We start from the raw sequence: 23840 nt of genomic DNA on the forward strand, positions 1-23840 counted from the left end.
GCGTAAGGAGACCAGTAGTTGGCGTAAGGAGACCAGTAGTTGGGCGGTCTATGTGGAAGTAAACAAAAGACAAAAAGGAGGGGTGAAGAGGGAGGACTGACCAATAGCAAGCAAGCATTTGTTTGTAGCGGTAGATGTCAGGGTGCACGCTGGAAGAGATACAGTGTGCCTTCTTCACATGCATAACACCAGGACTGCTGCGCCATTGACAGATTTGAGAAGAAAGGAGGCATAAACAAAACAAAATTTAAATAATTTATTCTGTACACTAGGAAAGAGAAATGGCAGTGGAGGTGCAGTTCGCCAAACATCACGTCGTTTATCCAGGCGTTATTTACAGAAATAATTTGCTGGTTTGATTTGGATTCATAATTCAGCTTTTCTGAATTCCATCGTCTTCATATTTCGACATGCATCTAAAACATAAACAAACAGAAATTATTGTTTAAAGGAAATGGAAAACATACCTATATTTCCCGTGCAAGACAGAAATGTATGTTGGCGGATTATTGTTAGACTTACGAATGGTTGTGGACAATAACGAGAAGCTTAATCAGGCCCAAAAATAAAAGTAAACCACAAATAAACTACAAACTAATCCCAAATGTAGGGTGAACTAACGTTGCAAGAGCCCAGGAGGATAGTGTTTCTTCAATCACAAGTGTGGAAACAAGTGACTGTAAATTAGAACGTGTTACTCAGGAAAGACGGGGTGGGGGCGTGACCTAACCTTCAAGTTGCTGGACGATGACCCACAAAACCTGAGTCTGAGCTCACGGTGACCAGCTTCTGTGATCCAGGCCAATGCGTTATGAATACCTAAAGCGTCGTAAGAGCCAAAGTCAAGCAAGCAGATGCGCCATTCCCCGCCCCGCGAATACACCGAGAAGCCCCGAAGATCTACGGCAACCTCCTGCTGCCCACACTAAGGGAGGGTTGGAGCCTCTCACCCACTCAACAAATATCAGAAAGGAATATATTTATCAATGCTTTCTATTCACCACCTATAGCCCTGGAGTTTTAATTGTAGGGCATCTGTGAAGTACAATTGATTATAGCCCTAAACCATCTGATGCATCTGTAACGTGTTTCGACCTTCATTCCACCTTGAATGAGGCTCGTTTGCCTTTGGACCTGGCTCTAGCCCGTGTATCCCAAACTGCAGTCGAGATGAGAGAGGGTTTTTGGTGGGTTGTGAAAGTCCCAACAATAAGTAAAGATGTCCTTAAATTCTGTATTTAGCTTGTCACATTTTCTGTGCTTCAAAGACAAAGGTCCAATGTCAGGCAATGTCTTCTGACAAATTGCTGCTTATCTTTTTGACATGGGGATTGATGTTTACAAACTCTTCCCACTTTGCAGTCAGAGAAAGAAACATATAGTTAATGATGTTAAAACCTCGCAGCCTGTGAATGAAAGGGCTGCAGGCTAGAATTTATTTCTGACACACGACATGTGTAATTATAAATACATGTAAATGAACTGAACACTTTCAGCAGTTAGAAAAGCCAAAATAAAGCATACTTTTTTGAAATTCTGACGTGTGATGGAAACAAAGATTTTATTAAGATCAAAACAAATCAAGACATTTTATTTGGTGATAAACAAATGACACTCATTGAAAACCGATTTCCACAAATTATTATTTGTGTGCAATACAGTTTGATCATTAAAACGGTTTGTTTGTGAAAATTTAGTGGCTATTTCAATGTGAAAAGTGATGTTTGTAAATGACAGTACGTCACCATACAATGCTTTCGCCACATAAAAAAAAGTCCCCCACCATATGTCCATTAAAGCTAGGCGCATCGCGAAGGTTTGTGGCTCTAAAACCTGGCCGATGGTTCTAAAAAGTTTGGGAATCACTGCTCCAGTCGGTCAGTGCCTGGCACGTTTATCAACTTACATCCATTAAATCAAAAGCTAGTTTCGAATCTAGAATTCATTTTCTTTATTTTTTTTAAACTTATTTCAAGGAGGATGAGTGATTTGTAGAAAGAGAGAAAACTATTTCAAGAATCCCTCAATTGGCAGAGTGTACACGAGAGAACACTTCTTTCACTGTCCCTTACACATAAAAGACCACTAAAAAGAAGTGAAGGTACCAGGGAGCACAGTTAATAAACTTTCTAAAAAAGGTCAGTATTGCAATAAGATTTTGGAAGGATAGGTAAAAATGGATCCATGTTGTCCTGAAGCTACAAACAAAGGAGTACTCTCCAAGGGGCATCTCAGCAACAACCGGCAATAATTGTCACTAAGCGCACTTAGCGCTAGGATAATTATCGCCGGCTAGCGTGCATTTTTATCGCTGAGATAGCGTGCTATTAGCAACGCTTATCTCAAAAGCGATAAAAATCCTAGCGCTAACAGGCTAACGTGAGATTATCGCTGGAAACCCAGCGATAATCTCACGAAATGTGGCTTTTTGATAGGGACTCACAAACTTAGCCATGATATCCACCCTCCATCGTATATCATGGCTAAGTCAGTCCTGAAGCAGGCGTACGGTAAGTACCGATAACAGGGGTTATCGCTACTTTTCCTGACGCTATGCTTCATAGCGTGGGGCTTGATGATAGGAGAAATGTCGCTTAGTGACAGTTCTCCTGTCATGTCAGGTCAGGAACGCCCACTTTGCATCTCATTAGAGATGCAAAGCTGGGCGTTAGGAATCCCGATGCTAATGCAAGGTTTCACGCGTTAGCGTGACCTTGCTAATTAGGCAATACATTTATAGGCGCTTTTCGGCCAAAAACGGCCGCAAAAGCGGCGATAATTTTTTATCGCTAGCTTGATGATATGCCCCAACATCTGTTATCTATATGGTGCCTCGTCAGTTGAAGTGAGGTGTAAACATGTAAGGTAGGTAATTAAGCAGTTAGTATTTTTAAAACGTCTGATATGCTTGAACCCCACTCCCCCTCAAGACGTCAATCCAGAATTCTGTTCAATCCTAATTTCCCAAATGGATCAACACAAAAATTAAGAAAAGCGCAAATTCTTGAATGCGCTTCACTTACCCATCCGCCTTGTTGCTCGATGAACGTGAGCAGTGACGGTGACGTAAGAAGAGCGGTCAGTGTCGACTGCATCACCTCCTGCATCGCAGGCTCCATCTTGAAGACACAGAGTGCCAGGGAAACAGCAACTTTAAGGACAGCCTTCTCAGTGGTCAGTTCAGGGTTTCTAGCAACCCATGTAGAAGAAAGGGAATTCACCACATTGGAAAAACGTTGTGCAAGCTGAAAAATGAAAGATACAAAGTTATTTTTAGTTCCTATCCCTTTTCAGTTTCCACTGGCTGGGTTGTATGCTACAGAACACACACATTTGATGTTCAAAACCTCTCTGATGGCTGAACATAATTATATGCAAGAAACTGATGTTTATTTCAATAACAGGTATTTCCAGCCACTCTGGCCTGAAAGATGTGAGGTTGATGAATGGGCTGTAGAAGAGGAAACAGGCAAGCAGGATGCTCTGTGGCCAGCCACCATGGATTTAAGTGCACTGGGTTCCACAGTGCATATCACCAGCCAAGCAAAGCAACGTTTGGCGATGCAAACGCACCTGCAGTGCCTGTAATGCGCCATATGGGGCACTATAATTTCATTCATCCCAAATCGTACACAGAAAATATAGGCGCTTTACCTGCAACAAAATGGGGAAAATTAACCAATGTCCAGATCTGCAATATCCTGTGGGTCTGTAGTGTGGCATTGATTAGCTTGCCAACAGGCAGCTAAAGCTGTCTGTAGCCAGATGCAAAAGATCGATCTTCGGACAAATCCCAACATGAATTTCTTCCTGTCCAGACCTCAGCAAAAGAAATCCAGGCAGGGTAGACGGGGGAGTATATGGCTTTTTAACTTTTATGGGAGTGATCACTCATCAGAGGACAAGCACTAAAGTCATTTGGTGTTCATCAGAGGAGTGAGATTCCCTGGCAGAGAGGAGGTCTGACTAATGCCAGGTACCAGAGACCAGCTGAATGTCTAAATGTACAAGTCAGCTAAGCCATGAGCCTAGACATAAAAGTCATACACGTTCTCTAGCACTATAGAACGTAATTAATGTTCGACATAAGATAAAATGTGTGTAGAATCAACAACAGTAGAATTTGTGAAGAGGCGCTGTATTCTGCCTTCCTAGCAAGAAAGCAAAAAAACATTGTTCCTGAACGGAAAAATATGTAATACATTATAGACAGAGATAATTCATGTCACCAAGAAAGAGTAGGCAAATCATACAAAATTGGCACTTAATTGTTCCTGCAATTTAATAAAAGGTGTTCATTATCACCAAATACAGCAGTGCTCATTCTGTGCACAGCCTCCAATACGTGGCCTGTATTTTTAGGTCGGGCCTGGGCACCCCTGCGCGGCTCTACGAGGCATGTTATATTCACGTAGGGACTTGAAGCTCCGCCCACTCCACCCATATTTTTCATTGGCTTGTGTCATTGTCCACTGTAAACTTTGGTTGTTCATTGGTCAATACGCTTAGTAGTCCCTCCTTAGTACTACCTTGTCTCATTTGTAATCTCCCATTGCGACAACCCCTGCTTCGTGTGTTGTTACTCAGTAGCCTTTCATTACAGCCTCCAAGCACTATTTTCTCAAATTGCTTTGTCCTGCTTGCTGTTGCAGGCAGGACACGCTCTCTCCTAATGCTTTTTAAAAAATGTTATAGCACGGGCGCTGAACGCGTTTCAATGCAATAGGCATCCCATTTGCGAGAGTTTAAGCTATCGGCATTGTAAATGACAATCCCTTTTATCTATCTTTTTTAGAAACAACACATAAATAAAAGGCATTGTCATTTACAATGTCAATAGCTCAAACTCTCGTAAATGCGAGACCTATTGCATTGCAAATGTTTGTTTATGCAGGTTTTTGCATCATGTGGATAAACAGCTGACCAATGATATCAGCACTTAAACTTATGTGGGACACCCCCGCGCCGCACGGCCACCAGCTGCTGCGTGTGCCCCTTTGCCTTGCCTAACTGCCTCGCCGCCGGCCTCGCTGCCGTCTTGGTTTCTCCCCATTTGTTTTCGCCATTTGTTTTGCCCCCCATTTGTGCTTGTTTTTCTGTAATCATTGTGCCGTGTTAACGTTTTTCTGCCTGTTTTCGCCATTTGTTTTTGCCCTCCATTTGTGCTTGTTTTTCTGTAATTATTGTGCCGTGGTAACAGTTTCCTTCCTGTTTGCCCGCCTACCTCGCCACCCTCCGCTCTCCCTCCCCGCTTCCCGCCACCGCCATTTACCCCGCCCCTTTCTCCTCTGTACCCTCCCCGCTCCCGCCTCCCAGCTGCTCCGCCCACCCGCGCACTTGGCCTTATATGGCGACCGTGCGACACAGGTGAGTGTGACCCACTTGTGGGACACCCCCGCGCCGCACGGCCACCAGCTGCTGCGTGTGCCCCTTTGCCTTGCCTTACTGCCTCGCCGCCGGCCTCGCTGCCGTCTTGGTTTCTCCCCATTTGTTTTCGCCATTTGTTTTGCCCCCCATTTGTGCTTGTTTTTCTGTAATCATTGTGCCGTGTTAACGTTTTTCTGCCTGTTTTCGCCATTTGTTTTTGCCCTCCATTTGTGCTTGTTTTTCTGTAATTATTGTGCCGTGGTAACAGTTTCCTTCCTGTTTGCCCGCCTACCTCGCCACCCTCCGCTCTCCCTCCCCGCTTCCCGCCACCGCCATTTACCCCGCCCCTTTCTCCTCTGTACCCTCCCCGCTCCCGCCTCCCAGCTGCTCCGCCCACCCGCGCACTTGGCCTTATATGGCGACCGTGCGACACAGGTGAGTGTGACCCACTTGTGGGACACCCCCGCGCCGCACGGCCACCAGCTGCTGCGTGTGCCCCTTTGCCTTGCCTAACTGCCTCGCCGCCGGCCTCGCTGCCGTCTTGGTTTCTCCCCATTTGTTTTCGCCATTTGTTTTGCCCCCCATTTGTGCTTGTTTTTCTGTAATCATTGTGCCGTGTTAACGTTTTTCTGCCTGTTTTCGCCATTTGTTTTTGCCATCCATTTGTGCTTGTTTTTCTGTAATTATTGTGCCGTGGTAACAGTTTCCTTCCTGTTTGCCCGCCTACCTCGCCACCCTCCGCTCTCCCTCCCCGCTTCCCGCCACCGCCATTTACCCCGCCCCTTTCTCCTCTGTACCCTCCCCGCTCCCGCCTCCCAGCTGCTCCGCCCACCCGCGCACTTGGCCTTATATGGCGACCGTGCGACACAGGTGAGTGTGACCCACTTGTGGGACACCCCCGCGCCGCACGGCCACCAGCTGCTGCGTGTGCCCCTTTGCCTTGCCTAACTGCCTCGCCGCCGGCCTCGCTGCCGTCTTGGTTTCTCCCCATTTGTTTTCGCCATTTGTTTTGCCCCCCATTTGTGCTTGTTTTTCTGTAATCATTGTGCCGTGTTAACGTTTTTCTGCCTGTTTTCGCCATTTGTTTTTGCCCTCCATTTGTGCTTGTTTTTCTGTAATTATTGTGCCGTGGTAACAGTTTCCTTCCTGTTTGCCCGCCTACCTCGCCACCCTCCGCTCTCCCTCCCCGCTTCCCGCCACCGCCATTTACCCAGCCCCTTTCTCTTCTGTACCCTCCCCGCTCCCGCCTCCCAGCTGCTCCGCCCACCCGCGCACTTCGCCTTATATGGCGACCGTGCGGACGCGCAGCGGGTGCGCCGATTGTGCGCCGAAGGCGCGCCAAAGGTAAGCCCGTCTGCGCCCGTCCGCGACCGGATCGCGACCAGCACCAGGACCCCTGGCCCACGAAGACCCCGACCAACCCGCCTGACGTACTCCGCCGCCACCCTCATCGCACTCAACACCGGCCGACTCCCAGGATGCCACCAAGCCACACCACGACGCACCCACGGACCCTTCAGCTGCCACGCCTGCAAATTCTCCTGCATCCGGACCTGCCTCGCACCAGCACCCGCCAAGTCGAACACCAGCAGCACCCACCTCAAGTGCATCCTGCTCAACACCCGCTCCGTCCACAGACACGCCATCGAACTCTGGAACCTCCTAGACGCCACAGCCCCTGACGTTGCCTTCCTCACAGAGACCTGGATGAACGCCTCTTCAGCTCCCGACATCGCCATCGCTATCCCAGAGGGCTACAAGATCGTCCGGAGGGACCGCACCGCCAACCAGATGGGAGGAGGCATCGCCATCATCCACAGGAACACCATCCATCTCACGACCAGCACCGACAACACCCTGACCACCGCCGAACACCTGCATTTCCAGATCCACACCGACCCGAACACCACCCTCAGAGGCACCCTGATCTACCGACCTCCGGGACCACGCACCCAATTCAGCGAGGACATCGCCGACTTCGTCAGCCCGCATGCCCTCCCCTCCGCTGACTACATCCTCCTGGGGGACCTCAACTTCCACCTGGAGAACAACAACGACCGCAACACCAGCACCCTGCTCGACAACCTCGCCAATCTTGGACTCAAGCAGCTGGTGTCCACCCCCACCCACCTCGCCGGACACACACTCGACGCAGTCTTCTCTTCCTGCACAGACATCGACTTCAGCCACGCCACAGAGCTTCAATGGACGGACCACAGCTGCGTCCACTTCACCTTCAAGAGAACGACGACCCACCACCACCAGCAACAGGCCGCCCGCAGAAGCTGGAACAAGATCACAGCAGACCAGCTCGCCACCTCCCTGAGCCAGCACCCTCCTGCCAGCTCAGCAAACCCCAGCCAGGCCGCCGACAACCTCACGAAGTGGATCAGCATCTGCGCGGACGAACTCGCCCCGCTGAGGACCCCGTCCAGCAGACCCGGCAGCAAGAAAGCCCCGTGGTTCACCGACGAACTCAAGAGCTCCAAGAAGAACTGCCGAGCCCTCGAGAGTCTGGAGAAGGGAACCTACACCGGACAACAGGACCACCCTCAAGCTGGCCACCCGGAAGCACCACCAGCTGATCCGCGCCGCCAAGAAAACTGCATTCAAGGACCGGCTGGACAACAACGCACACAACTGCAAGGAACTCTTCAACATCGTGAAAGAGCTATCCAACCCCAGCGCAGGAAACAACGACATCACCCCATCGCAAGACCTCTGCAACTCCCTCGCTTCATACTTCCACAACAAGATCGCGGACATACACAACAGCTTCAACAACCAACCAACGCACACCAAGACCGAACAACCACCCCCCACCACCACCCTCCACGCCTGGACCCCGATCAGCACCGAAGACACCATCCGCACGATGAACTCCATCCACTCCGGATCACCGACCGACCCCTGCCCTCACCACGTCTTCAACAAGGCCGACGCTGTCATCGCACCCCACCTGCGAGACATCATCAACACATCCTTCGACACCGCCACCTTCCCTGAGAGCTGGAAGCACGCCGAACTCAGCGCTCTACTCAAGAAACCCACTGCGGACCCTACCGAAGTCAAGAATTACCGCCCCATCTCGCTCCTCCCATTTCCTGCCAAAGTCATCGAGAAGACCGTCAACAAGCAGATGGCCGCCTTCCTCGAGACGAATGGATCCCTCGACCCCTCACAGTCCGGCTTCCGAGCCAATCACAGCACCGAGACCGCCCTCATCGCCGCCACCGATGACATCCGAGCCCTGATGGACAACGGAGAAACAGCGGCCCTCATCCTCCTAGACCTCTCCGCGGCATTCGACACTGTCTGCCACCACACCCTAGTACAGCGCCTCAGCAACGTCGGAATCCTGGACAAGGCGCTGGAATGGATCATCTCCTTCCTCGACGGAAGAACACAGAGAGTCCGCCTACCACCGTACAAGTCAGAGGCCACCGAAGTCATCTGCGGCGTCCCTCAAGGATCCTCACTGAGCCCCACCCTCTTCAACGTCTACATGAGCCCCCTCGCGGCCATCGCACGCCAACACAACCTCAACATAATCTCCTACGCCGACGACACCCAGCTGATCCTCTCCCTGACCAACGACCCCGCCGCCGCCAGAGCTAACCTGCACGAAGGGATGAAAGAGGTAGCCGAGTGGATGACGACCAGCCGCCTGAAACTGAACTCGGACAAGACGGAGGTCCTCATCCTGGGCTCTTCACCCTCCGCCTGGGACGACTCCTGGTGGCCTCCCACCCTGGGCACCGCACCCAAACCGACAGACCATGCACGCAACCTGGGCTTCATCTTGGACTCCTCCCTCTCCATGACCAGGCAAGTCAACAACGTCTCCTCGGCGTGCTTCAACATCCTACGCATGCTACGGAAGATCTTCTGGTGGATCCCCACCGAGACCAGGAAGACCGTCACCCAGGCCCTCGTCACTAGCCGACTGGACTACGGCAACGCCCTCTACGCCGGTACCACCGCCAAGCTCCAGAAGAGACTCCAGCGGATCCAGAACGCCTCAGCCAGACTCATCCTCGACATCCCACGAACCAGCCACATCTCCGGACATCTGAGAGACCTTCACTGGCTCCCCGTCAACAAAAGAATCACCTTCCGCCTCCTCACCCACGCACACAAAGCCCTACACGACCAAGGCCCGAGCTACCTCAACAGCCGAATCAACTTCTACGCTCCCAAACGCCACCTCCGATCAGCCAACCACGCCCTCGCCGCCGTCCCCCGCATCCGAAGAGCGACTACAGGAGGAAGATCCTTCTCCTACCTGGCCGCCAAGACCTGGAACTCCCTCCCGACCGACCTGCGCCTGACCCAAGACCACCTCTCCTTCAGGAAGAAGCTGAAGACCTGGCTGTTCGAGCAGTAGCGGCGCCCCCCCCCCCCACCCCCAGCGCCTTGAGACCCTACGGGTATGTAGTGCGCTCTATAAATGTCATTGATTGATTGATTGATTGATTGATTGACCATCGGGTTGCACCTGGATCTCCACAACCAATGCATGAAGCTGCTGTGAAGACTTATAGAATTCAGACCTTTGACCTCTAGATTGCCCACAATGCATTGCAACAGACACAGCAATAGTATCAGAAACTGACGCTTGGGAATACACACACCTCTGCACTAGGGACACCAACCCATTGTGCTGTCTAACCAGCAGGTATATTTGGCCAGCAGATTCACTGTACCTATTAAGATAGTCAAACTAGTTGAACTGTGCGGAAGTGTCAAACTGGATGAAAAGGCACCTTGACAAAAATGCTCAAACCATCCCCTTCCCTCATCTCCTTGTGTAATCTTTCTCTTTCCATCCGTCCGTTCTCGCTTTCTCCTTCTGTTGTCTCTCTCTTCGCCCTCGATGATCGTTTCCTCTGTACTTCCCCCTCTCTCTCTTGAAGTCTCCCCGTGCCTGCTGCATTTAACCTCAGGGAGCTGGGGAAAGTGACGGAGGCACCAGTCGCGGCCCTGGGCTTTCAAAACCAGCCTCCAAAGACTTCACCTCCAGCCCACAGGGGAAATGCCCAGTGGAATAGAAGTCCTGTCCGGCCCTGCTCTGCAGGTGACCTGAATATCACAGGTTCAAATCTCATTTAAGCCAACAGTTAGGATAAGTTAAGATGAGTACGACAGTGGTGGATCGCGACAACACATTTAATTTACACTGCTACAGAAGGGGAAGGTGCAAACTACAATTAGAAATGTATTTTATTTCCAAGTATTTATGGGGTTTGCCTCTTTTTGTCTTTGGTGGCGTATAAGTTTGTACTTCAACTTTTTAACATGATTGCTGCTTACATTTAACATGACGATGACACCCTTGTTATTGCTACTTGATGAGGTTGCTATGTAAAATGTAAAATGTATTCTTGCTTTGTGTTTTCAGTTATTCTGCTCCTGAAGATAAAGGTCTAATTAGGTCGAGCCTATAGCGGCAGCGGCATGCGCTGCTCGCTTTGCCAGGCATGCAGTATGCAGTATGGAGTGGAAGCTCCAAGGAACCTCCGCCCACTCTCCGCACATCTTTTTCATTGGCTTAGTTCCTAAATGCTGCCTTCTGATTGATTTTAGGCTTGTTAGTCCCTCCTTATGACAGGCATGTCGTCATTTGTATCCTTCCATGGCTACTGGCCCCTTTACTTCCAGTGTTGCACAGTATTTTTGATTTATACTGTGAGCACTATTTTCTTCCTGCGCCTTCCCCTCCCGCAGTCCGTGCCTTCTCGCTGGACTATGATCACCTTGAAGCAGGGTGTGTAACTGCGCGCCTGCCCCCAGCTGTGAACAAAGAGGTTGCCCCGGAGGACACAAAAAAGCTCATTCGCTTTTAACAAGTCTGTCCGCCCACTGGCTTCCGTAGTGTTTATCGGGGGTTGCTGCCGTAACAGGCTCGGGTTTCAGAAGGCAGAACCCAGCAGAGGGAGACGGGCAGTAGCTGTGCTGCCAGCGCTTGCCTACCCTTAACCGCAGACCCATTCCCGCGATGCTGTAGCGGGAATGACTGCCAGATTTCCACGCTCAGCGGCGGCACAGGGGCAGGTAGGTGACCGGGGACTCTGCAGTCAGTACATAGGGGGCATATTTAACACACCAGTGCCCACTCGTGTCCTGAAAATCCCTCAAGCTCAAATTGCGGCAATCTGCCATTCTTCAACACCTGATATGAAACAGAAGTAGGAGTGGACTTCTTGCCCTATTTAATTCCTACGGCTTGGAAAAAGCCAACGTGAAACGGTTTGGAGGGAACAGTTCCACTTATAATATTTTAACCGCCATATCCTGGGAAAATTCCAGTTCTTCACACACGTTTTTATTAATTGCACTTAAACCAGGAATGTACACAGAAAGTCTGTAACATGGGTATTTACCCTCCTTGTCACCTACCCTTGATTTTATTTTTTCATTATTTTTCCTGCATTTTAGGTGGGTGGTAAATTAGGTGACCCTCAACTAAAAAGGCCGAAGGGTTTAAAATATGTTCTCATCTTGAGATCGCTGCCAAGCAGTTCTCCCTTGAGTACACGTGAGGTCTGATGAGTAAGAGGGTAAACCTCTTAAAGTGACTGCAGCAAAGTATTCTTGCAAGTGGTTCAGTTCCGCAAAGAGGGTGAGATAATGAAAGTCTATGTAGGAAAGTTGCTTTTTAAGAAGCTGTATTTTATTGAACAGAGAGTGACATCTGCTGAGAATGAGATGAAAGACGGGCATGTTCAATTGTTAATCAGTTTCCTTTTCACGTACTGGGGGTTTCTATGCAAAGACAAAATAGTTATTAAAATTAAATGCCCCTTCAGCACTGCTATGTGTAGCTCGGTTATAGACAAAGGCGCGTTGCAAATTCGCTATACTTAAAAGACCAACAGGCACATGCATCAATGTAGGCTTTTGCGATTCCTCAATTGCGATTATTGAGGAATCGCAATTAAGGAATTGCATAAGCCTACGCATGTAGGAATCGCTATAAAATGAGTGATTTCAAAACATTACTTAATTGCGACTCGCAAATTGCAAGTCGCAATTAAGGAATGCCTTCCCATTCATTGCTATGGGCCTGGAATTCGAGATTGCCTGCGCAATTTGCGAGTAACAATAGGTACTCGCAAATTGCGCATGCAATTTCAAGGGTGCAAGGGTGTCAAAATGACACCCTGTTGCACCCCTGAAATTGATCTGTGCACACATGTTGGGCACACACATGCCCCAAGGGCATGTGCGTGTGTAAACTACAACTTTGAAAAATACACTTTAGTGAATTTTTCAAAGTTTTTACAAATTTTGATGGTAATTTGCGCCCCCATATTAGCGAAATTGCAATTTGTGATTCCATCATGCATAGCATTTAAGGAATCGCAATTTGCAATTCCTTAAATGCAATCGCAATGTAAGAAATCTCAAAAATTTACGATTTCTTAAATTGTGAGAGGCTGACAGGTTGATGCATCGCAGAAGCCCTTTTTGCAGGCGCAAATGGACGATTTTTGCGAATCGCACCGTTTGCTCTCGCAAAAATGGTTGATGCATGTGCCTGCACGTGTCCCCGAAAAGAAATGCTAGAAAAAGTGCATCACTATTTAAGATCGTTCGAGCCGTGCAAATGTGAACAGTAGTGTCCGGCTGCTTTGAGATATCTGAACAAGCACCCACACTCCTTTCTAAACGAGCCTCAAAACAGCTTGTGTAAGTCGTCACAAACATTACCCCATCAATCTTCCTCGTGGTACCTTCAGAATAGTAATCCAGCCGCTGTCCCTCACTGCATCGCAGGCTCCATGCTCTTCAAAGAAGCAGTCACTCCATTAATTCAGTGTTCTCGTGCCATAGAATTAGCTGCCCGATTATGCGTCGGGTTTTGTCTCCGAGGGTGATCTAGCCACGCGTGGACTGAATGAGTGGAGTTAATGTTTCTCATTATACGAAAGAGAAGTATATTATTTAGAAACAAAAGCAACGCTATTGAGTGAAGGGGGCGACCCTGATTTCAGACCTAGCTCACTCTGTATTGCTCTAGATGTCTGCATCATTTAACATTCTATGTTTCCCTGTAAGTCCTCATCCCTTCAGCTACGCCTCTCTTTTTATAACTGATGCTTCTATAAATTAATACTTTTGTACAATCTCTCCTCTTAGTTCAGTGACATGTCCGTGGTCGTAGGGGTTCAGCAGTGGAATGAGTTGGATTAATTGTTATTATTTGTATTTACTCTATGCCTCTAAAAGTTATGGAACTTGTTGATTCGCATGTTCCAAGATCTAGAATGTGGGTTCTACAGTTGTTCATTTTAGTCTTGAAACCTGTATGAGGATGTCGTGGGTCTCTCTGCTCATGGAATAAAGTTCCTTTTGAATTCTTCACCTGCTTTCACTCTTCTTTCATTCCGAAGAGCTTACTACAAGCACATTGTAAATGTACCCCTTGAGGGACAGACGGGTATGCACCCCTTAACTACGACTCACAGGAGGCCAAGAAGCCTGTGCCTTGTTACTTTGTGTGAACGCTAGTGTTTGAGGTTCCTGTCACTACGACACATGTGCATTAGAAGTTGGGATGTATATTTTAAGTTTTGCTTCAGTCTTTGAGTGCAGGTGTTCCATTTGAAAAGTAACTTATGTTCCTGGCCTGTTAACATTTGATTTGCAGTCGCTCATTCGGGGTGAAATCAATTTTTAGTTTTCATTTAAAGCATTTATGTATCATTGTGCCATGCAGCACCCAGGATGATGTGCTGCATGGCTAAATACTTACAAGGCCCCAAAGGCGAGACCTGTTGGCAATTCCAATGCTTGTTTTTAATTTGTAAGCAATGGATTCCAGTTCAGATAAATTAGACCACATCTTTATTTCCATAGGCTAAACCTCTTGATAACCGTTCTTAGTCATGCTGCTAGGCCACACCTCTCAGTTACCTCCCCAACATTCTTGTAGAACTTGAAGCCCTGCCTCCAACCACACATCATTTACATACAACATGTGATGTAGGTGCTGCAGGCACCATGATTTATAGTGCAGTATTCCCTCTTACTTGTAAGCCGCTTGAAAAATAGTCTTCCACCAACCTGAGCTGGACACACAGCCAGAAAAATATTGAACAAGTATCTACAACCAAGATTTTCCCAACAGATTTGAAAACTTCAGACATCAAGTCAGTGCTCAAGATTAAAAGTCTTCACCCATACAAACCAGCAAACTCAAGGTCTATACCTAATGATCCATTTTTGTGTCATATAGCATGTCAGGTCAACAGTCTGGATTCAAACCAGGTAGGGGCACTGAGTCACCACTTGTATGGATATCCCGGTAGGGGCAGTGAGTCAACACTTGTATGGACATCCAGGTAGGGACACTGAGTCAACACGTGTATGGATATCCAGGTAGGGGCAGTGAGTCACCACTTGTATGGACATCCAGGTAGGGGCACTGAGTCAACACTTGTATGGATATCCAGGTGGGGACACTGAGTCACCACTTGTATGGATATCCGGGTAGGGGCACTGAGTCACCACTTGTATGGATATCCAGGTGGGGACACTGAGTCACCACTTGTATGGATATCCAGGTAGGGGCACTGAGTCAACACTTGTATGGATATCCAGGTAGGGGCACTGAGTCAACACTTGTATGGATATCCAGGTAGGGGCACAGAGTCAACACTTGTATGGATATCCAGGTAGCAGCACTGAGTCTCCACTTGTATGGATATCCAGGTAGGGACAATGAGTCAACACTTGTATGGATATCCAGGTAGGGACAATGAGTCAACACTTGTATGGATATCCAGGTAGGGACAATGAGTCAACACTTGTATGGATATCCAGGTAGGGGCACTGAGTCACCACTTGTATTGACATCCAGGTAGGGACACTGAGTCACCACTTGTATGGATATCCAAGTAGGGACACTGAGTCACCACTTGTATGGATATCCAGGTAGAGGCACTGAGTCACCACTTGTATGGATGTCCGGGTAGGGGCAATGAGTCAACACTTGTATGGATATCCAGGTAGGGGCAATGAGTCAACACTTGTATGGATATCCAGGTAGGGGCAATGAGTCAACACTTGTATGGATATCCAGGTAGGGGCAATGAGTCAACACTTGTATGGATATCCAGGTAGGGGCAATGAGTCACCACTTGTATGGATATCCAGGTAGGGACAATGAGTCATCACTTGTATGGATATCCAGGTAGGGACAATGAGTCAACACTTGTATGGATATCCAGGTAGGGACAATAAGTCAACACTTGTATGGATATCCAGGTAGGGACAATGAGTCAACACTTGTATGGATATCCAGGTAGGGGCACTGAGTCACCACTTGTATTGACATCCAGGTAGGGACACTGAGTCACCACTTGTATGGATATCCAAGTAGGGGCAGTGAGTCAACACTTGTATGGACATCCAGGCAGGGACACTGAGTCAACACGTGTATGGATATCCAGGTAGGGGCAGTGAGTCACCACTTGTATGGACATCCAGGTAGGGGCACTGAGTCAACACTTGTATGGATATCCAGGTGGGGACACTGAGTCACCACTTGTATGGATATCCGGGTAGGGGCACTGAGTCACCACTTGTATGGATATCCAGGTGGGGACACTGAGTCACCACTTGTATGGATATCCAGGTAGGGGCACTGAGTCAACACTTGTATGGATATCCAGGTAGGGGCACTGAGTCAACACTTGTATGGATATCCAGGTAGGGGCACAGAGTCAACACTTGTATGGATATCCAGGTAGCAGCACTGAGTCTCCACTTGTATGGATATCCAGGTAGGGACAATGAGTCAACACTTGTATGGATATCCAGGTAGGGACAATGAGTCAACACTTGTATGGATATCCAGGTAGGGGCACTGAGTCACCACTTGTATTGACATCCAGGTAGGGACACTGAGTCACCACTTGTATGGATATCCAAGTAGGGACACTGAGTCACCACTTGTATGGATATCCAGGTAGAGGCACTGAGTCACCACTTGTATGGATGTCCGGGTAGGGGCAATGAGTCAACACTTGTATGGATATCCAGGTAGGGGCAATGAGTCAACACTTGTATGGATATCCAGGTAGGGGCAATGAGTCAACACTTGTATGGATATCCAGGTAGGGGCAATGAGTCAACACTTGTATGGATATCCAGGTAGGGGCAATGAGTCACCACTTGTATGGATATCCAGGTAGGGACAATGAGTCATCACTTGTATGGATATCCAGGTAGGGACAATGAGTCAACACTTGTATGGATATCCAGGTAGGGACAATGAGTCAACACTTGTATGGATATCCAGGTAGGGACAATGAGTCAACACTTGTATGGATATCCAGGTAGGGGCACTGAGTCACCACTTGTATTGACATCCAGGTAGGGACACTGAGTCACCACTTGTATGGATATCCAAGTAGGGGCACTGAGTCACCACTTGTATGCATATGGGACGAAAATCGAAAGACTGGCCGCCTGCTTCTGGAACTTTTGCCAGCTTCCATCATCAGACAGTACTACACAGGCTCCATCCTCTGAAAAACGCTAAAAATAACGTAAATCCTACTTCAAAGGCAGAAAAAGCCTGTCATACTCCGACCTTTCATGTCTGCCCCCAAATCTAACATTGTGGTGTTCCTATGGGAGACATAATTTACCATTTACCCGATTCCCCTCCCGGACAAAATCAGAACGTTTAAGCTTACATCTTAAAACTATGCCGATACTGCAAGAAATGGAGGTATTAGTTGAGGGGGATGAGTACCTATCTCGAATAATAACCACAATTTCTGTCAGGGAGATTCACTATCGTCACTGAGTTCACCTGAGCTCAACCCCCTGATTCTGTGGTACAGAGCAGGCAGGCTTAACTTAGCTGCAATGTGTAAGATATTTAAGCAGTGCAAAAAGAGAAACAAAAGTCAAAACATAACTCAAAAAATAACTAATCAATTTTTTTTTTTCTAATTTAATCACACATTGCTATCATGTTCTCAAGAAAGAAATGTTGTGTACAGTTTCTCTGCATATGAGGCACAATAAGCTATACCTTAAAATATATCATAAAATATTGTAGACAGGATGGGGAGGGAGGAGGTGGGGAGGGGGGGAGTTTATGTAGTATCTCTTATTTCAGAAGAACAATAATGCACGTCACAAAAGCAATTCACAATATCAAAATATGAGAAAATTGTCAAAAGTTAGGTTTATGAATATAAAGGACCCTGAACAAACTCGGATAATTGATTATAAATCAATATGCACTATCCCATCCATTTTGAGGGGATGACAGGACTATGTTTTGTCACCCATGGATATCACTTCCACTGCGGTGCAGAAAGTCTTACCATCTTCTAGATGGATCTAGAGATATAGCCTTACAAAGTTATGTCCTCAAGAAAGGTACATTATCCTCTCATTCGAGGCGATCTTGTGGATTTGGTATCTGGGGGTAGCTGCGTGGAATGGCAGTGTCTAAGGATAACTTGTTTGGCCACCATCAGTGCTGTGGACAGGAGGCGGCATTCATGGTCAGTTAAGCCGGGGATGTCAGTGGGATTGTGAAGCATTATCAAGTGCCATGGGTAGGTTTAAGGACCTGTTAAAAGTGCAAGCCTTCACCATTGCTTGAATGATAGTTTTTCGTGTCAAAGTAGCTGGAGCTAAATTTTTATATATTGCTTGTAGACCGGGTATTTTTACATAGTGTAGGGTCCCCTAAATGTGGTTTCATACAGGAAAGTTGCGCTAGGTGCAAGGCCGTGGGATATTGATCGACAGACGGGAGTCGTAGACCCCCACTCTTAATATGTGCTAATAATTTGGAGATCGCCAGTCTTGGTTTCATATTATTCCAAATGAAAGATTTAACATTTGATAAATCAATCTCAACAATGAAATTGGTGATGGTAGAGGGAGTATCCCCAAGAACATATGTGAATCTGGGGAGGACCCCCAATTTAAGTGGTTCATTGTTATTCAGAAGCATACAATCTAGTCCTGCTCATAAGCATGCCAATGTCTTTCATCCATGCAGGGGTCCACTTGAAATGAAACCTCGAGAGGGCTTCTTTGGTTGTCATCCTTGACAACGGTAACACTTCACTTTTTCCCCAGTCAACTTTGTATCCTAAAATTGCTCCAAAGTGGGCAATAATGGCCATGAGGGCAGCGAGGGAGTTCTAGGGATTGTTAATAGTGAAAAATTTAATGTCAATATGAATAACGATACAGTCATGTATAAAGATTAAATCGCACCTTTATTGACGAATTTGGCAGTTGTGAACTCCACATCAACCCTGACTCAGAAGTACGTAGTTAGGCAGTCCCTGAGAACCAGGCCCCACGTCACTGACTGACAGGTCACAGGTGGGGTGGCATGCAGCCAGCAGACAAACGTGCCAGATTAGTCCCACAGAGAGGCTCAGCAACAACACAACGGTGCAGGGAGATTGGCCCCAATGAAGCACACACGGCCAGAGGGGCGCACTCATTCGCAAAACACCCTAAAGTCAGATGCCACATGTAGTTAGGAACACAAAGCCAATTAGGATATAGCACACACACGGCAGGCATCTGGCCATGTTACCCACTGGCCGCATTGTGTCCACACAAGGTGGAGGCCCACCTGGATTCCTCATCCAATACATTAATTTATGACTCCAAAGACAGAGGTTCATATTCCTTACCAAAAAAAGGATCTCCTGCACTATTTTATTGCATTCAATGAACTGTATAAAAATCTGCGTTAGACAGATTGTAAACTGAGGCAGTCCTCAGACCCTGTGCCTGTGGCTGATAGCCCGACGGCACTGCTTAATCAGATAAACTGTTCCTGTTTTGTCAAATGCCTCTTCTCTTGAATTTTCAAGGTGTTTCATGTTCAAGGAACAAGAACAGTAAGTGTTAGTAGGGTGTCATCCACAGACAGTATGCTGGAGGAATATTCCCCGGTATTAGAATCCCCACCACCTTTTCAGGTTGGCGGATGGCTGCTGCCAATGGCTCAAGAGTCAAGAGAAACAGCAAGGGTGACGTGGACACCCCTGGCTTATCCCTCTGCACACCAGAAAGCCATCTGACAGGAAATCTCCACAGTTGACTTGAGCGATACGGGAATCACATGACCAATTAACTTTGGGAATTCGAACAAAAGTTCATTAAATCTGATCAAATGCCTTCAAGGAGTCACGAGACTATGGTTATTCACAGCAGGTCAGATAAAGTACTAGGTGGCTCCTGGACGATCAATCGGGCACAATGCCTAATAGAATATGATGAATAAGCGCGGGATGACCTATTTAAGGTGGTACGTTAATATGCCGGCCAATAGTTTAATGTCTCCATTAAGAAGAGAAATGGGGTGGTAACAGCTACTCAACAAAGAGTCCTTACCCTCCTTCGGAAGAACTGTCATCAAAGCCTTCTTGGAAAGCACTTGCAGACCACCCGACCGTTCCTCCTCCTTATGGCTGCATGTGGAGAATTAATTACTTCAGCTTTGGCTCATTTATTGGATCCTGCAGGGAATCTATCTTCCCCGGGAGCTTTATTATAGGGCAGGTTGTCTATGACTTGTGCAATCTCCTCTTTTGGTATTTCTCCCTCAAGCAGTGATCGGCTCTCCTCATTAAGTCATGGCGATTGTATGCCATCAAATAATCTGTCCATGTTATCAGCATCTTCCTCAAACTCAGAGGTGCACAAGTCTCTGTAGTGAGTGGCAAATGTGAATGCTATCTCCTGTGGCACCCTGACTATATGTCCCTCTAGAGTCTGTGCGGCTGGGATGGCCATCATTGACTCCCTCTGTTGGAGCTGTACAGCAAGCAGTCTTCCCACTCTCTCCCCTACTCGTAATGAGGGGCTTTGAGTCTGTGGAGCATATACACTGGTTTGAGGGGGACAGGGCTTTAAGGTCCATCTTGGCTTTCTCAAGTTGGTACCTGTTCAAGTCAGTGGGGTGAGTAGTATATAAGCAAGTCAATGCTTTAAGGTCAGATTCCAGGGCTGCTTATCGTTTGATGTTCCATTTGTTATTTACATCTTGTTTGTCCTCTTTTGGCAACTGCCTATGTTGTCACCTCTGCAAAAGAAACAATTGATGGACGGAATGCGGGACAATGCAAACACTCATCCCAGTCATAAGGATCTGGATTTTATCCGTCATTTTTTGTCCACCACACAACCCCAGTTTTGACCCAGCCATATGCAAATCAGTCTTGACCCTGGTCCTTGTAGGACCAGTCCAGCCGGAATTGCCAAGCCAGGTCCTTCCTGGACCTGAAACAAGCATCCTGGGACCGGTTTGAGAACATCACCCTTCATCAGCCAGGCTAGCTTGAATCCAGTGGTATGGTGAGCACGGGACCCACGTTTCGGCATACCCTTGCCTGTTAGGGTGACATATGCAAAAGAAACATTTGATGGACGGAATGCTGGACAAGGCAAACATTCACCCACAGTCACAAGGATCTGGGTTTAATCCATCATTCATTTGCTCACCACACCACCCCAGAATGTATGACATTGTTCTGCATTCTGTCCATAAATTGTTCTTTCTGCATTTGTCACCCCGAGTGGGACGGGTATGCCTAGACGTGAGCCCCATGCTCTCCATGCCACTGGAGTCAAGCTACCTTCGCTGGTGAGAGGTGAACCCCCGAAAACGGTCATAGGATGCTTGTTTCCAGTCCAGGGAGGACCTGGCTTGGCAGTTCGGGCTGGACTGTTCCCATGAGGCACAGGGTCAAGACTGATTTGCATATGGCTGGGTTCAAACTGGAATGGTATGGAGAGCAAAAAAACGATGGATTTAGGCCCAGATCTCTGTGCTGGGGTGAATGTATGACATTGTTCAGTATTCTGTCCATCAACTGTTCTTTTAGCATTTGTTGTCACCTAAGCATGTTTTAACGTGTTTTCAGGTGTATTTTTCGTGAGGGCCGTTAATAGTGTGAGATGTTAAGTTGCCTTGGTTTACGTATTGCCTTGGAAAACCAGAAATCAACAAGAAGTCTCATTGGTGACTGATTCTGATATGAAACCTTCTAATATTTTACTGTACATCATCACCATCAGTTGGGGAGAAATGAGGAAATAGTCTAGTCTGGACTGAGTGCCATATGCACAGGAAAAGTAAGTGTATTCTTTCATCAGCAGGGTACAGCAGACGCCATATGTCCAACAGTCCCTGATCAGTTAGGATCTCTGTCCCCACTGTTGGCTGAGTCAATCAGCCCAGTTTTATGCATATTCGCATCTGCAGCTAGACTCCCGACTCCTCCTATTAATTTATCAGCAAAGCCGAATTCATCTATGATTCTGTTGGGCTTGAGTAAAAAGGCCACCTTTGCCCCCTCTGGTGCATACACAGAGCAAATGCAGACCATTCTACTTCTAACTCATAATTTGCCAATATGTAATGTCCTGTCTCACCCACCCCTGTTCTAGAACAGTGCATGGAAGTGTTTCCCACACTAGTATTATGACTCCACATTTCCTGGAAGTGGAGAAATCTCCTGACCCTCCTTGGGAAGATTCACAACTCCCAACTTAATCTCACTTTAGTTTCTTCACTTCTTTCTGTGTAAGGTGTGTTTTTGTATCAATGCATCTCTCTGCCTAGAAGAGAAATAAGCCACTGTCTTCTTTTATTTTATATAATGAATGAAACCATTCAAATTCCAAGACACTACCTTTAGAGGTGTTGTTGCCGTAGGTTGATTATCTGAGCCAAAGGTGCCTGAGGTTAGGATGTGGATCAGTGGAGAAAATGCTCTTTGGGATGGGAAGAGTCAGGAGAATGTTTGTGACCAGTGGTGATTTGAGTAATGTGAATTACTGGATTGTGGGGTATAATATAGCCTCTGAAAGTCGAGTGCAATGTGCAATGATGAAAGGAGGTGGACAGAAACACGAAGTAAAGAGAATGTTTAGGGGAAAACAGGTAAGGGATGAAAATTAACCTGTAGGATATGAGCGCACACAGTGCCGTCAGATGTTGGTAGGATGCTGCTGGGAGGGGCCTGTGCAAACCATTTGCATAACTGAGGTGAGAGTCCCAAAAGCCTGCTGTTGATTGGTCTAACCTCTAGGCAGCTAGAGATTTAACATGTATGTACAGATACGGGTGCGGGGGAGAGATATGAAGTCTTAAAGGACCAGCAGGAGCTACAACAACCAAACATATTTACTTTAAGACAATTTGACAATATAAGTCCATTGGTACAACAGGCTCCTGGCATTTCTGGCATGAACATCTGAGGTTATCACCAAGGAAGGACCCTATCTACCAAGGTGGAGCCAAAGGCAGCAAAGAGAGACAGTCAACACATCAGTCCGTATGCCACATAAACATCTGCACGGCTACCAGGTCCGGTTAGAGTGCACGTATCTAAACCACCCTCTGTCGCTTTACTGGGTTTTAGAGGAGAATGAGATTTATGATGAACCTTGCTGTGAGTGAGATCTTGTACTATTTTGAGTACTTTTTCTCTTTTGCTGTGTTTCCGTAATGACTTGTTCTGTTGTCTTCCTAGTCTATGATGAGAATAATCTTCTCGGTTGGTTCTTCCATCCAACACTCGTGACTGTTCTGCGATGTCTATGGCAGCCTCATTCAGTCCCTCCAGAAAGGCTTTCAACTCTCCTGTATTGGTAGCCTTTGGATGTGCCATTCTTCGTAATCTAAAACCCTGCCGGCTCTTAAAGACTGAGGGGCATATCATCAAGCTGGCGATAGAAAATTATCGCCGCTTTCCCAGGTTCCCAGGTGCCTTTCTAGAGCTCAAAGGAGAGCCTTAGAAAGGCACCGCCATGGGAGTCTAGCAGCACATTTGTGCACAGGAAGAAATGCACCATGCGGTGCGTGTCTTTCCATGTAGGAACAGAAGGTGCAGAAATACAGGGGGGCACACCATGTGCCTCCCTGAATGCACTCCGAGGCACTGAGGCGACAGGTGGGCCTGCTAGGGCCTCATTAGTTTCCTCACTGCCACCTTTTTTATGCGGGCTCATCGCCATGAAAAGGAGGGCAGTGAGGACACCTGTAATATTCTCAGTGGTGCTTCAGCGGCACCGCCAGCATATTACTTCTACGGACCGCTGCACCACCGCATAAAAACTGCAGATACCAGGCGGTAGTAGCGGTCCAACCCCCAAAGTCGGAATATAGAGCGTGGACCGCCAGTCTGGCAGTCCACAGACCGTCACCGCGACTATGTCTGGCAGTCCACAGATCATCACCGTGACTACAGCAGTCAAATGGGCTGATGAAGTTATAATCAGGTCCGATTCTCTGGAATGGAAGTCAAAAATCCTCAGCGGGGCAATGCAGCAGACGGTGACCAAAGAGGGCTCCTCCATGTCAGATAAAGGCTGGACAAAGTCTCTAAGAAGCTTTTGACTTTGATGGGAAAGCTCCAATCAGGAGAAATTTGAATTTAGAGCCCAGAGAAGGTCCCTCAACA

General features: G+C 47.5%; 1 protein-coding gene across 1 annotated transcript in view; it reads right to left on the bottom strand.

Moving 5' to 3' along the window:
- Positions 1-242: 242 nt before the first annotated feature.
- The window catches only part of BCL2L15 (BCL2 like 15), a 64691-nt gene continuing 41093 nt past the window's right edge, over positions 243-23840 (bottom strand). The window contains exons 3-4 of the mRNA XM_085609942.1: positions 3024-3245; positions 243-416 (exon numbers count right to left, since the gene is read on the bottom strand). Of these exons, the coding sequence (XP_085466068.1) occupies positions 399-416; positions 3024-3245 (240 nt within the window). The 3' untranslated portion in view covers positions 243-398. The remainder of the gene's footprint in view (positions 417-3023; positions 3246-23840) is intronic.

The sequence above is a fragment of the Triturus cristatus genome, chromosome 1_1, assembly GCF_964204655.1.
Source record: "Triturus cristatus chromosome 1_1, aTriCri1.1, whole genome shotgun sequence".
In the NCBI taxonomy this organism is placed as follows: Eukaryota; Metazoa; Chordata; class Amphibia; order Caudata; family Salamandridae; genus Triturus; species Triturus cristatus.